Consider the following 13,608-nt stretch of genomic DNA (forward strand, 5'->3'; position numbering starts at 1 on the left):
AAAGAAACAATTCAAAGTCTGAGTTAGGAAGATGAGCTTTCACCCCTTTTAGGGCAAACTTAATATGCTTATATAGGTTCAGGTAAGCTGTAATAGTGTACCGGTCTTGATGTTAGCCACGTGTTGAGGGACATTACTCTGACTAGTGCGTATCTTCTGACACTGGAAGATCTTCTGACACATAATGGTTCGTTTATGAAAAGTGGGTTGTTGGCTCTATCTTATAGTCTTCCACGTCATTGGTGTTATTTTCAGGTAGATCTCAGTTCGGGTAGACCGAGCCCTCTTCAGATGATCTCTCTGCTCTAGACCTCTGGTCAGAGCTTACATTAGGTATATCTTGGCTCGTGTTCACCTCCCAGGGTCGTGTCTGACATTTTAAGGGTCTTGTGCCAAACTTCAATTAAGACAGTTTCAGAATACGAGAAGTAAAAAAGAAAAAATTGTCGCAGGCGAAGTAAAAAATCTATCTATAGATAATTTAACTACAATAAAGTATTAAATTATTAATGAATTCAAACTCAATGTATGACGTTGCTGTATGATTTGTTGATTTCAAAATTGTCCTTCTTGGTATCAGTCAGAATAATGAGACGGTGATGTTGATTCCCGCTTTTGTTGGTGAGACTACTACGTTGAATCCCGCTTTGCTCCTCTCGATCTGGAGAAAAGACCTGCAAGGGGCTCGGAAACCTATCTAACGCTCAAGAAAGTCAGGTTGTCCTTACAGTTTAAATATTAATACTGAGTGAACCGTAGAGTTTCATATTTGTTTGTATAAACGTGAGATCGTATGAGTATACCTTCTTTTAGGTGAGTCAATTACCTTTTGCAGGGTGTTTTAACTGACTGTAGAAAGACAGTGATGATGAGGGCTTGAGATCTCTTATATTTGATATTTAGAAGTTCCCTCGTTCAAGGATTCTCGATACATCATGTTTCCGAGTTGATAGATTCTTAAGGAGATGTTTCCTCTTTGAAAGACTGTTGAAGCCCAAGTTAATTAAATTCTTAAGATACTCACCGTCTGGGATCTTTGATAGGATTCGAGTTAAGTCGGTAAGCATTAGGCACAATTCTACTCCCCCCTCCCCATGTTTCGGGATTAAGGTATCGACTCCGGTTTACGTGGACCCCCTAGCCTTTCTCGTGAATCCTAGGGCAGACCTGATTGAATTTGAGTTACGGCAGGGGTGAGGCGCCTAAGATGATCGTACCAACCCCCCAGTTCCGGACTTCAGTGGCAGAACTCTTTCGGGCTTAGCTGGCATGTTGACTTGATACGGGTTGACCCTTTGGACTTTTGGTTATTTCTTGATTATTGATCTTAGTCAACTAATGTCCAATATTTGGATCATCACGAGTCCCGATACTCTTTTTGAAAGTAGAGAAACTAAGGAGTAGAAGAACTTATAAGTCTTTTTTCAGAAGGGCTATTTTTTAAATGGCCCCCTACTTTATGACCAGCTTCCCGCGTAACCCCCTACTTTATCGAAAATACCCAGATGACCTCCTTTTCTGTTACCGTCACATGTCCGTTAAATTCTTTTTCCCTAGCGCAAAATTACCCTTCCGCGTTGTCAACCTCTCTCTCTTCCATCTCATCACCTCTCTCTGCCACATCATGGCTCCCGCCGCCTCATTATCTTCTCCGATAAGGTCGTCGACCGATCAAAATTTCCGACGACCTTCATACTTCAAAAAGATAATTCTTCTTTCTCTTTCTCTCTCTCCACTGGGGTTTGGGTTTTTCCAAACCATTTTATCTCTTATCTTTTTTGATAGGTCACCCTAGGGCCATGTTTGGCGCGCGGGGATGGCGTGGGAATGGAATGTGATTCCCGGGAATCACATGCCAGATCATTGTTTGGCTTGTGGGAATGGCGTGGGCCCGGGAATGTGATTCCCTCAAAAAGGGGTAATAGCAAACCCAGGGGGGAGGTGGGTTTGTGATTCCCATTTCTCCGAAATCATATATATATTAATATTTATTCACAAATATATCCTTAACAAAATATTGAATTACCAACTTAATTTTTTTGTGGGATTTGGTATTAATGAGTACTATTTAGGTTTATGAATAAAATTAAATTTTAGATAAATTTCTATTTAGGTTTACGAACAAAATATAATTTTAGATAATTTTTTATAAAGACATTTATTTATTATCTTTAAATTCTAACCCTTTGGTGTATCATGTTATTATTTCATATCTAAGAATTCGAATAAATAATACTGATTTTAATATATAACAACGTTGATGTGTATTTTATGTAGTTTAAGTCAGGGTAAAAGTGAACTTTTACAAATATTTACCTTCCTAATCCTATTTGAACCAAACACCTAATTAGGAATATGTCAGGAATCAGATTCTCATTCCTGGTCGAACCAAACATCAAATTACAGTAATCTGATTCTCAAAAATCACGTTACGGGAATGTGATCCCCAGGAATCACATTTCATTCCCGCGCGCCAAACATGATCTAGGAGTATTTTTCTCATTTTCCTTCAAATAACTAAATTCTGACCTAAAAATCTACTTAGTAGTAAGTGGATCTCGCACTGAAATATATGATGCAATACTACCAATATAATATAATATAGTATATGTATATATATTGGTTTCATTACCCAACGTTTTAAAGTTAAATAATTAAGAAAGAAAAGATACTCCTATATTATTCCACATGAGAATTTTCATGGCCTCAAATTTCACTTTACTTTTATTAATTCCAAGCCCAAACACGACAAACTTAATGAAGAGCACCATTAACTAAAAACAGGAAAAGAGGAACAATAAAGAATACATATTTGTCCATGATTTGGTCAAGGGACGTGCACTTATAACAAAAAATTGTTAGTGTACATTAATATAAACCTAACAGTTTCAAATGATCAAGTAACATATGCTGGAAAATAACATGGTTGGGTTTTAGTATCATGTTAAGTGTTTTTATCATAAGAACCAATTTCTACAATGTTTATATTAATATTGAAATTTTTTTTATGAAATTTGACATTATGATTAGGTATTTGCGTATCAGTTATTTTCCAAAGTTACGTTCACTAACTACAATAAACAGGTCACACGATAGTACTCAAACACGTCATTGCAAAATTGTGAAAGAAATATATATTTGCTAAAAAAAAAACTATCAAATACTACTATTTTTATCGTGGAAACTCTGTCAAGACATTTGCGTACATTTGTAGGCTTGAAGTATGTGTCAATCTTTGTTGTAACTAAAAAACATTGAAAGGTCTACCTAAATCTACCCAAATCCGAGATTTCTTTTCTATTCCTCTTTCGTTCCCCTTGTTTATTTATATATACTAGCTAAACCTAAATGTCCACATACGTCTATAGTTTATGGAACACATTTCTCTCCAGTATAATATGAATGACCAGTTAACCACATCTCTAGAAATGTCTTTAAATGTCTATCGATTATGGTGTACATCTAAATGTCCACAAACAATACCTTAGACAGTCATAGCTTTCAAATTTACATTTGCATGTATTGTCCACAGTGTGACATTACATCTTGTTGAAATCAATTCTTCAATCATTTCTACAAATATATTACATATTAAAGTGTCAACTTATACACTTTTTTTGCAACAGTAGGATTCGAACTTTAACCTCTCAGTCGAGAATATGCATGTTACCACTCAACTCACATACTTATATTACACATTCTTCTTCTCTATATATAGGTGTGATATTGGCTAATATATTTCATTGAATCATTACAAACATCACACCAAAATGAGTTCATTTAAGGGAAAGAATAAAGAAGAGAGTAGAGAAAAGAAAACATCATCAATAATAGTAATATTCAGATATGGGGATTGGATTGATCTTGTTCTAGTTGTGTTGGGTACAATTGGTGCAATAGGAGATGGTATGTCTACAAGCTGGTACTTGCTAATTTACAGTCGTTACGCAAACAAATTAGGGTTTGGTAAGACACATCAAAACCAAGATACTTTCATGGCTGATATTGTTAGGGTACGTAGAATCCTAAGTACCTACAATCTTTTCCTCTTTCTATTCCATTTTTGTTCAAATTTTCTTTTTCTTCTTCTTACTTAATTTCTTGTTCTTTTGTAGACAATTATGCCATTTCTTTACTTGGGGTTAGCACTCATGGTAGCTGGTATTATGGGTAAGTTCATTATTGATTTGAAGTAAAAGCTATATACATAAACAATCTTACTTATCAAAAGTCATAAATGATCGATCGATACCATTAATATTATCGTTATTATTTGCAGAAGGGTATTGTTGGAGTTGGACGAGCCAACGACAAGTGATGAGGATTCGACTTAAGTATCTAGAGTCTATTCTTAGACAAGAAGTTGGATTCTTTGATTCACAACAAGCAACTACTTCTGAAATTATCGAAAGTATATCACGAGACACGGCACTTATACAAGAAGTTCTAAGTGAAAAGGTAAAAACAAAAATAAGCTCGCTAATATTCACCGAAAAAAACCAATATATATATATAAGTTTGAAGTATAAATAAACTAAGATTAGAACCATGAAGATAACGAGCATAGACAAAATTACTTTTTTTATTTAATTAATTCTTTTATTTTATATACCAACTTTAAATATATCTAACGTGTCCGACGTAAATAAAATTATGGACTAAGAAATGAAATTCATGATTTTCAAATAAGATTCACTTTAAATTACTTTTCTTATTCTTTTTGTCATTTATAATTTTGAAAATAGTTGTTTGCAAATACAGATATTGTACAGATATATGTTTCAAAAATAGTATTTTTTTCAACATATCCATTGGCAAATGACATGAATTCTACGACATTCGTTGTTGAAAAAGAAGTTCAAATAGGTGTTTACAAAACTATAATTTTTGCAATTGGAAAAATAGAACTTCTGCAAGTAAGTCATTTGAAGAAGCAAAAAACAGTAAAAAAGAAATGAAAATTAATCTTGTTCGAAAGATACAATATTGTAACATTGATCACATTACAATGATATAATATTGTAAATACAATATGAAGATTGAATAAACACTAGTGGCGTGGGTGAGAAAAACGGGGCCCGGTGCGAAGTTCTATTCGGGGACCTTCAATAATATAAGACGAAAATAATTTCTTGTACGTATCATAGTTAACAAAAAAAAATTAACTTTAGTTACTAAATCTATTTTTGATATATTTTAGATGAATGTGAATGAATATAACAATTCACTATCTTTGATGCTTCAAAGTATTTAGGACAATTTAAAAAAATATTTAGGACAAAATAATAACTTGGCAACCGATTATTTTTTTTCAAGAGAAAAAACATTAATTTTAATTCTATACAAATTTTCAAGAATCATTTTTGAAAAAAGATGACGAAAACAATACTTATTAAACTTCCTTTGAATCATTAGCCTAGAAGCATATATTTGTCATTAATACTTAGAAAAGAAAAAAAATGAAAGTAGTGAGATATGAACTCTTGACCTCTTGTTTGTAAACCAAGGAGGTTATCAAATGAGCTACAACTAAGTTATGGTAATGGTTAAGTCCTTCAAATATTTATACCAAAATAAGTTATTCGAGGGGCCCCAATTTCTTCGGTTTTTCTTGTCGTTTAAGGGGGGCCCGGTGCCGTCGCACCTAGCACCCCCTCTTCCACGCCTCTGATAAACACATAAATGTCATAAACATGACATATGGACTCATGAAGGCTCTTATAGGCCACCGTGGGATGCCACCCATCTAAATTGTCTTTACTTTATTGAAATTTTTTTGTTGAAGTATTTTATTGACACCTTATTAACAAAAGTCAATAATTTTTTTTTTTTTTTATTAAACCATAATTCCATTCATAAGTGATAACAATCACAAGATTACACGATAGATTATTCTTATTCTTCTGAGAACTACATGATAGTTATATAAGTAAATGTAAAGTACCTCATGAAGGAAAATAAACTGACAAGAAAAGTCAATATATTTTAGAAGTTTTACCGTGAATCGAATATGTGACTTTTGAATTTTAAAAGTAGATACACAATTACTTGTTTCTAAACCAATTAAGTATAACAAAATGACATTAAAAAGAAAAACCAGAAACAACACTTTATTTCTATCACAAGTAGGTAGCTTTTCCTTGCATATTATACCAACCTTTTTCACCTATCTCACTAATCCATTTCATCACTTGGATGGAAATAATAATTATATAACTTTCAGATTCACATATTCATCATTTTAATTGTTTTTAGATTCTTATTTTATGAGACACTAAACTACCTAAGCAAGGAGTTTGGTGCATGCCAACCTCACTACTTCATTCAAACAGTTAGCCACGTGTAATAATTTTCTTGAGAGAGTCCAACCGAATAATTAAAGTTGCCATCAACATCTAGATTTTAGGACTTCCAAATATGTTTGATGCTTTCATGCTATCTCCTCAATCTTTATCAGTATGACCCATTCCAAACTGCCTACCCTAACACTCATTAAAAGAAAAGAAATGCCTACCGTGACTAAAGTGGTACTGTACTTTATTTTCTTATTATTTAGGACTATTTTTGTTTTCTTTTTTGGTGTCTTAAGTTTAGTTCAATTTCTTTTTGGAAGAAGCAAAATAGTTCATTAAAAAATAAAGAAATGGTAGCCGAGAATGCTACCAAAACTCCCTACAAAGAAACACGCCAATACCATGAAAGGCTTAAATCCTAGATAAAGCATCCCAATTACAAATAAAATCACTAAAGTTTGTGTTCTTGATCCATGATTGTTTGATTGCCCAATGGAATACCAACCCCTTGATCTTAATAACTATGTTTTCTATCGGTTCTTCTTTTTCATTTTTCGCTTCAAGCAGTCTAGTATTTCTTTCACTCCAAATGGTCCAAATTGTAGCCGAAAGGGTGCATAGGTTGATGAAACTCTTCCTATCTTTGTTTTTCTTGTGGTTCCATTTTCTAACAACTTGAGCAATGAATTGTGTAGAGTTAAGATGGATAGAATGTGTTAAAGAATTCCACACCTGCTTAGTAAAGGGGCAAAGGAAAAATATATGATCTTGTGTTTCTCCATCTATTTTACATAAAGAGCATCTATTTGGAGTAATCAGCCCTTTCTTGATCATACTATCAATTGTCGGAATTGAAGAATGTTCCAAAGGCCAAAGAAAGAAAGAGACTTTTGAAGGAATAACCTTATTCCAATAGAATGTAAAAGTGATGGCCATAGGGTAGCTTTCCATTTGTTCCAATGCTTGGTAGAGGGACCTAATCGTGAAGCCATCTAGGCGAGGGGTCCAAGTTCTTTCATCTCTGGAATATAGTGAACTAGAAGCCTCTATGGTAGCTTCAAGCATGGTCGATAAGTCAAGAATCTCAGATTCTTTTATAAGCCTGGTGAAGTGTAAATCCCATGAATCATCGGAAAAATTACCTCCCATATTATCTGAGACAGAAGCATGCTTCTTTTTGGAAGCTCTCCAAAGAGATGCGTATTTCGTTCTAAAGACCCCTTTCTTCGTCCAATCGTCAAGCCAGAAATTAATCTTGTCTCCTCGATTAATATGAAGCTTTGTTAGCTTTTGAATCTCATGAGTCATAGTAGAGATGTATTTCTAAGGACCACATCCTTTGAAGTTTTTCTCCATCTTATGAAGTTTTTCTCCATCTTATGGAACCATCAGCCCGGTTGACCTTTATACTTTTCATCTATTATTTTCTTCTATAGACTGTCTGGTTCTTGACCATAGCGCCAAATCCATTTACCAAGCAAGGCTCTGTTCATCAATTCCAAGTTCAATCTAAATATACCGGATCTAAATTGATTGAATTACTTTACAAGTGAGTTTAATCTCTACATCTAGATCACTAGGGGAGATTTAATATTTTGACACTTATATATCCATTGATTGATCTTATTAACAAAATATTGAAAATCTATTTTTTTTTTATTCCTTCTCCTATATACTCTCTCCTGGTCTATTTGGTAGAGCCTCCTCTTTCTCTCTTTCTCCTTTAATCTCTCTCTAGAACCTAAGATGAGCCATAACTAACCCTCGCAAAACCCAGTGATGGTTTTGAACAAAATGACCTTTGCTAGATCCGGCACAGGTTCAAACAAGATTACCCTTGGCAGATCTGGTGAGGATTCGCAAAGAACAGTGGTGGTAGTGTGTGTTGTGGTGGTGGTGGTGGTGTTTGTGGTGATGTTGTTGTGATGGTGGTGTGGTTTGTGGTGGTCGTGGTGTGGTCTATGGTGATGGTGGTATTGCTGGTGGTGGTCAAATATTTGAATATAAGACAAAGAAGATTTTCCTATTTACGAGGGCATAAGCGTCCTTTGATGCATTTCAGGAGTTGGACCTTTGTTTCAGATTTGTATTTGAAGTCTAAAATAAGTAGGTTCTTTTTCAGCCCACTAAGACAAGGATCCAATAAGTGGATTTTTTTTTTCTTAAATTGAAAAATAACAATTGAAATTTAAAAAACAAAGAAAACTAAGTTCAAACCATTTTACTCTTGTCTGTATTTTAATCATCCTAGTCAAATGGACCTAAAATCAATCCTGATCAGTAACATAGATGCGTGAGTCAGTAACGATAAGCTAGACAAAACCACATTTCGGAATCCGATCTGAGTCAATTGAAACTTCGTATTAGAGTTTAGATCTGACTTAGAAAAAAACAATCACTACCTAATACTTGCATCCAATCATATGCAAATTTTACTTTTAATGTAACACTTACACCAACAGAGTACTTCTCTAAGAATCAATGATAAATGGCTAAGTCAAATCTGTTCTTTTTTTTTTCTATAACAGGTACCCTTATTCTTGATGAACACATCAAAGTTTGTATCAGGACTAGCATTCTTAATGTACTTCTCCTTAAGGCTCTTCTTGGTAGCCTTTCCCCTTGTTACTCTACTTATAGTTCCTGGAATTATCTATGGTAAATACAACCATCACCTATGGAAGAAAGCGTCGACCGAATATAATCAAGCAAACACCATTGTAGAACAAGCTCTAAGCTCTATTAAAACTGTCTACTCGTTCACTGCGGAGAAGACGATTGTCGAGAAATACTCAGTAATCCTCAAGAGGATTTCGAAGATTGGTGTTAAGCAAGGCCTTGCGAAAGGGTTGGCTGTTGGTAGCACTGGGATTATATTTCTTATTTGGGCTTTTCTTGATTGGTACGGTAGTCGCTTGGTAATGTACCATGGAGAGACGGGAGGAAGAGTTTATGCAGCCGCGCTTTCTTTCGTTGTTGGTGGGCGGTAAGTAGCTCTAACATATTTTCCACGTTTATATCGCATGCTTATTAGATATATAGTAGTTATTCATGTATTTTTATGCAAGCAGATCGATCGGAGTGGCACTTCCAGACGTTAACTATTTCACAGAAGCATCCGTCGCAGTGGTAAGGATATTCGAAAGGATAGATCGGGTTCCTATAATTGATGGAGAAGATAAAAGGGGTATCATACTAGATCAAATTCGTGGCGAACTTGATTTCGAACATGTCGAATTCACATACCCTTCTAGACCTGAATCTATTGTTCTTAAGAATTTCAATCTCAAGGTCCCAGCAGGAGAAACTGTTGCACTTGTAGGAGCAAGTGGATGTGGTAAATCTACTGCAATTTCATTGTTACAAAGATTTTATGATTCAGATAATGGAGTAGTAAGAATAGATGGAGTAGACATAAAAACATTACAACTTAAATGGGTAAGAGAGAAAATGGGTCTTGTTAGCCAAGAACATGCACTATTTGGAACATCGATAAAAGAAAACATCTTGTTCGGTAAACCAGATGCAACAATGGAAGAGATAATAAGTGCAACAATGGCAGCTAATGCGCATAACTTCATAACACAATTACCAGAAGGATATGATACTAATGTAGGCGAACGAGGAGCTCTTCTCTCTGGAGGACAAAAACAAAGGATTGCCATTGCTAGAGCCATCATCAAGAACCCTGCAATTCTTCTCCTTGATGAAGCAACAAGTGCTCTCGATTCAGAATCTGAAGTACTTGTTCAAACTGCCCTTGATCAAGTCTCTATGGGAAGAACAACACTGGTATGTATACTCTTACGAATTTCTTCTGCTTACAGTGCTTATGATATTGGTTACTCATTCGATGATAAAATAGCAATCTCAGTTGAGTCGGATATGTATTCCTGAAGTCAGACTTCAAATAAGACTGGAATGGTCCAAAATAGACTAAATAGCTTTTGAGTCGTGTGAGTCGGAAAGTTTGAAATCAGACTCGAGTCGAGTCACCGCTTTTATGAGACTTATATCATATCTTCGTGTTTGGTGAGCAGGTCATTGCACACAAGCTTGCGACAGTAAAAAACGCACATCAAATTGCAGTTGTTAGTGGTGGTTCCATTGTTGAAATTGGCTCTCATAATGATCTCATTACTAGAAGCAATGGGCATTACTCAAAGCTAGCAAACCTTCAGAATCAAACAAGCAACAATGATCAGGAACAAATAACTGAAGTTCGAATATCTTCAATCACAGGAAGCAACTCGAACTATCTAATAAACTCGTCAAAATCAAGCCCCGATACTTCCTTTGCTTTGTCATCGCCGATAGAGAAGGCTGGCATTATCAAATCCACTTCCCCTCCTTCCTTTATCCGGCTACTATCTCTGAGTATTCCTGAGTGGAAACAAGGTCTAGCGGGTGCTTTCTCTGCCATAACCTTTGGAGCTATACAACCCATTGCCGCTATAACAATCGGAGGAATGGTAGCAGGATTCTTCGCCCAAAACCATGACGTGATTAGGGCCAGTATACGAAGCTCCACTCTAATATTTTCCTCTCTCTCGCTGCTTTCTATCTTAGTAAGCCTCAGCCAACACTTGAATTTCGCCTACGTGGGTGAACACTTAACTAGAAGAATTCGTTTGAGAATGCTCGAGAAGATCCTTACATTCGAACTAGCCTGGTTCAATCAAGACCAGAACTCCAGTGCTGCATTGGCTTCTAGACTTAGTAATGAAGCTTCTATAGTTAAGTCATTAGTTGCTGATAGGGTTTCTTTACTACTTTATACTGCTTCGGCTGTGATAGTAGCGACATTGATGAGCCTCATCACAGCATGGAAGCTCGCGTTAGTAGTAATCTTCATTCAACCACTAACAATTCTGTGTATATACACAAGAAAGAAACTACTATCGAGTGTCACATATAACATCCTCAAGGCGCAAAATTCAAGTACTCAAATAGCGGTTGAAGCCGTATATAATCACAGAATTGTAACTTCATTTGGGAGTATGGGTAAGATTCTCCAGCTCTTTCAAGAAGCCCAAGAAGAGCCAAGGAAGGAGGTTATTAAGAACTCATGGTTTGCAGGATTAGGAATGGGATTTACAGAGTGTTTCTCTTTCATTTCATGTGTTTTACAATTCTGGTATGGAGGGAAACTAGTCGACTTAGGTCAGATATCACCAGGAGATGTCTTTAAGATTTTCATCATGTGGAATAACACAAGCAGGATTATCTCCGACGCAGGAAGCATGACATCAGACCTAGCTAAGGGTACTATTGCTGTTGCATCAGTTTTCGAGGTTCTTAACCGTGAATCCTTGATACCCGTTTCTAATCAGGTAACTCCTAAAAAATGTTTTAGGTAATTTTCTGAATATCAAAACAATTTATATCATCGTGTGACACCAAAAAATTGAAAAACATGTCTAACAGGAAGCTGATGAGAAAAAAGGAAAGAAGTTGACAAGAATAAGTGGTGAAATAGATATGGATAAAGTCGATTTTGCATACCCAAATAGGCTCGAATATCCAGTTCTACGTCAATTCTGCTTGAAGGTGAATGCAGGCACGAGCATTGGTCTTGTTGGAAAAAGTGGTTGCGGCAAATCAACTGTAATTGGATTGATTCTAAGGTTTTATGATATCCAGAGAGGTATAGTTAAAGTGGATGGAGTGGACTTAAGGGAACTTGATTTAGGTTGGTATAGAGGACACACAGCCCTTGTTAGCCAAGAGCCGGTGCTTTATTCAGGCACTATAAGAGACAATATCATCTTTGGAAAGCCTGATGCATCAGAGGCCGAGGTGATAGAAGCTGCAAAAGCTGCTAATGCACATGGCTTCATCTCGTAAGTTTACTTCACCAGAAAATTTGTCAGGAAATTGGGCCGAAGATCCAATTCTAAGTTTTTTTTAAAGTTAAACAGACGTATTATATTTTGTGATTGAAATATCTTTCTATATTGCAGAACATTAAATGAGGGTTACGAGACACAATGTGGTGAAAGAGGAGTTCAATTATCAGGAGGGCAGAAGCAAAGAATCGCGATAGCAAGAGCAATCATTAGGAACCCTACAATTTTGTTACTTGACGAGGCTACTAGTGCCCTTGATGTGCAGTCAGAGAAAGTTGTACAGGAAGCACTTAATCAGATAATGATCGGAAGGACGACAATCGTAGTGGCACATCGGCTTACTACAATCGAGAAACTGGATTCTGTTGCCGTTGTTGCAGATGGAAGGCTAGTTGAGCGTGGAACCTACCAAGAGTTACAAAGTAAGAGGGGGCCTTTCTTTGAACTTGCAAGCATTCACACATGATTGAGTATCTACTTCTTGTGGTGTATATCCAAATAATAAAGGCTACAATACTGTACTCATGATATATTGTACAAGATAAATTTGATATGTTGTTCTAATTTGCTATCCAAAAACGTTCTAAGATAATTGTCATTTTATTATTCAGTCGTTAACTCGTTATATCATGACAAGAAGTCAAGAACAAATAAACAAAACCTTCTCTATCTTTGTGGACATCCAATTCAAAACCAATTGAGGATGAGTATTGACCAGAAGACTTTCTCGTTATATCACGACAAGAAGTCTTTTGCTTACGCGGTGAGAGTTTTTTGAGGAGAGAGAGGCTCCCAGGTGACGTAAGCCCTTCTCTCCTTTCCACTCTCATCGCCGATCGAGTCCGAGCTATAGAAACCCTAATCTCCTCATCTTCGAGCACCCAGCTGCCTTGAGAATCACTCAAAATCCACCTTGAAACTCAACAAAATTAAGTGAGGCAGAGGATAATCACGATCTCAGACCGGGTGATTATCTCTCTACCCAATCGTTGCCGGCGCTACTCCCACCCACCTTATTATTACTTGCATGCAGGCGTGCTGCCCTCAAGAAGGAACCACGCTCGTTGGTGGAGCATCAACTCGAGGTTCATTCAATGCAGGTGAAGTAATTGACTCAAGAAGTAATCACTCACGCCACAGATTGAATTCATAGGTACGTCACTCAAAAACCTCTTCGTCTTCTCGGTCTTAATTGCTCTCTCTCTCTCTTATTCTTCTTTTGTTTGGTTCTTTAATTTGTCGTTTGGGTTTTCGATTGAGTTTTTTGAGTCATCTCTCTCTTCTCTTCTTGTCTGAGTCTTTATGTCTCTCTGGATGTCTCTCGTCTTATCCGACGAGTAGACTAGACGGGTGGTAGGCGTCGGCCAATCCTTGAGCATGCACGGTGATCATTACCTCTTTTGGACTCTCAGCTTCTCGCCCTTTTTAACCCCCCTCCTTAATCTTTTCTCCCCCACAAACATCTT

At 36.3% G+C, this 13,608-nt stretch overlaps 1 protein-coding gene across 1 annotated transcript; it reads left to right on the forward strand.

Moving 5' to 3' along the window:
* The first annotated feature begins 2,875 nt into the window (after window positions 1-2,875).
* On the forward strand, window positions 2,876-12,734 carry LOC147538883 (putative ABC transporter B family member 8). The gene is made up of 8 exons (XM_086640287.1): window positions 2,876-4,013; window positions 4,116-4,170; window positions 4,280-4,458; window positions 8,822-9,279; window positions 9,365-10,085; window positions 10,334-11,626; window positions 11,721-12,136; window positions 12,257-12,734. Exons 1-8 carry the CDS (start codon window positions 3,771-3,773, stop codon window positions 12,606-12,608), a joined length of 3,717 nt encoding a protein of 1,238 aa, XP_086496413.1. The 5' UTR covers window positions 2,876-3,770; the 3' UTR covers window positions 12,609-12,734.
* Window positions 12,735-13,608: the final 874 nt, after the last annotated feature.

Source organism: Eschscholzia californica, unplaced genomic scaffold, assembly GCF_041429995.1.
Source record: "Eschscholzia californica isolate CP2 unplaced genomic scaffold, dmEscCali1.0.p SCAF_5, whole genome shotgun sequence".
Lineage (NCBI taxonomy): Eukaryota > Viridiplantae > Streptophyta > Magnoliopsida > Ranunculales > Papaveraceae > Eschscholzia > Eschscholzia californica.

Bases quoted from the DNA above. Each gene is read 5' to 3' on its own strand.
- LOC147538883 (XM_086640287.1), top strand. From the start codon at position 3,771: ATGAGTTCATTTAAGGGAAAGAATAAAGAAGAGAGTAGAGAAAAGAAA. The intron at 4,171-4,279 runs GTAAGTTCATTA...TATTATTTGCAG, and splicing joins CATGGTAGCTGGTATTATGG to AAGGGTATTGTTGGAGTTGG. The intron at 11,627-11,720 runs GTAACTCCTAAA...CATGTCTAACAG, and splicing joins TGATACCCGTTTCTAATCAG to GAAGCTGATGAGAAAAAAGG.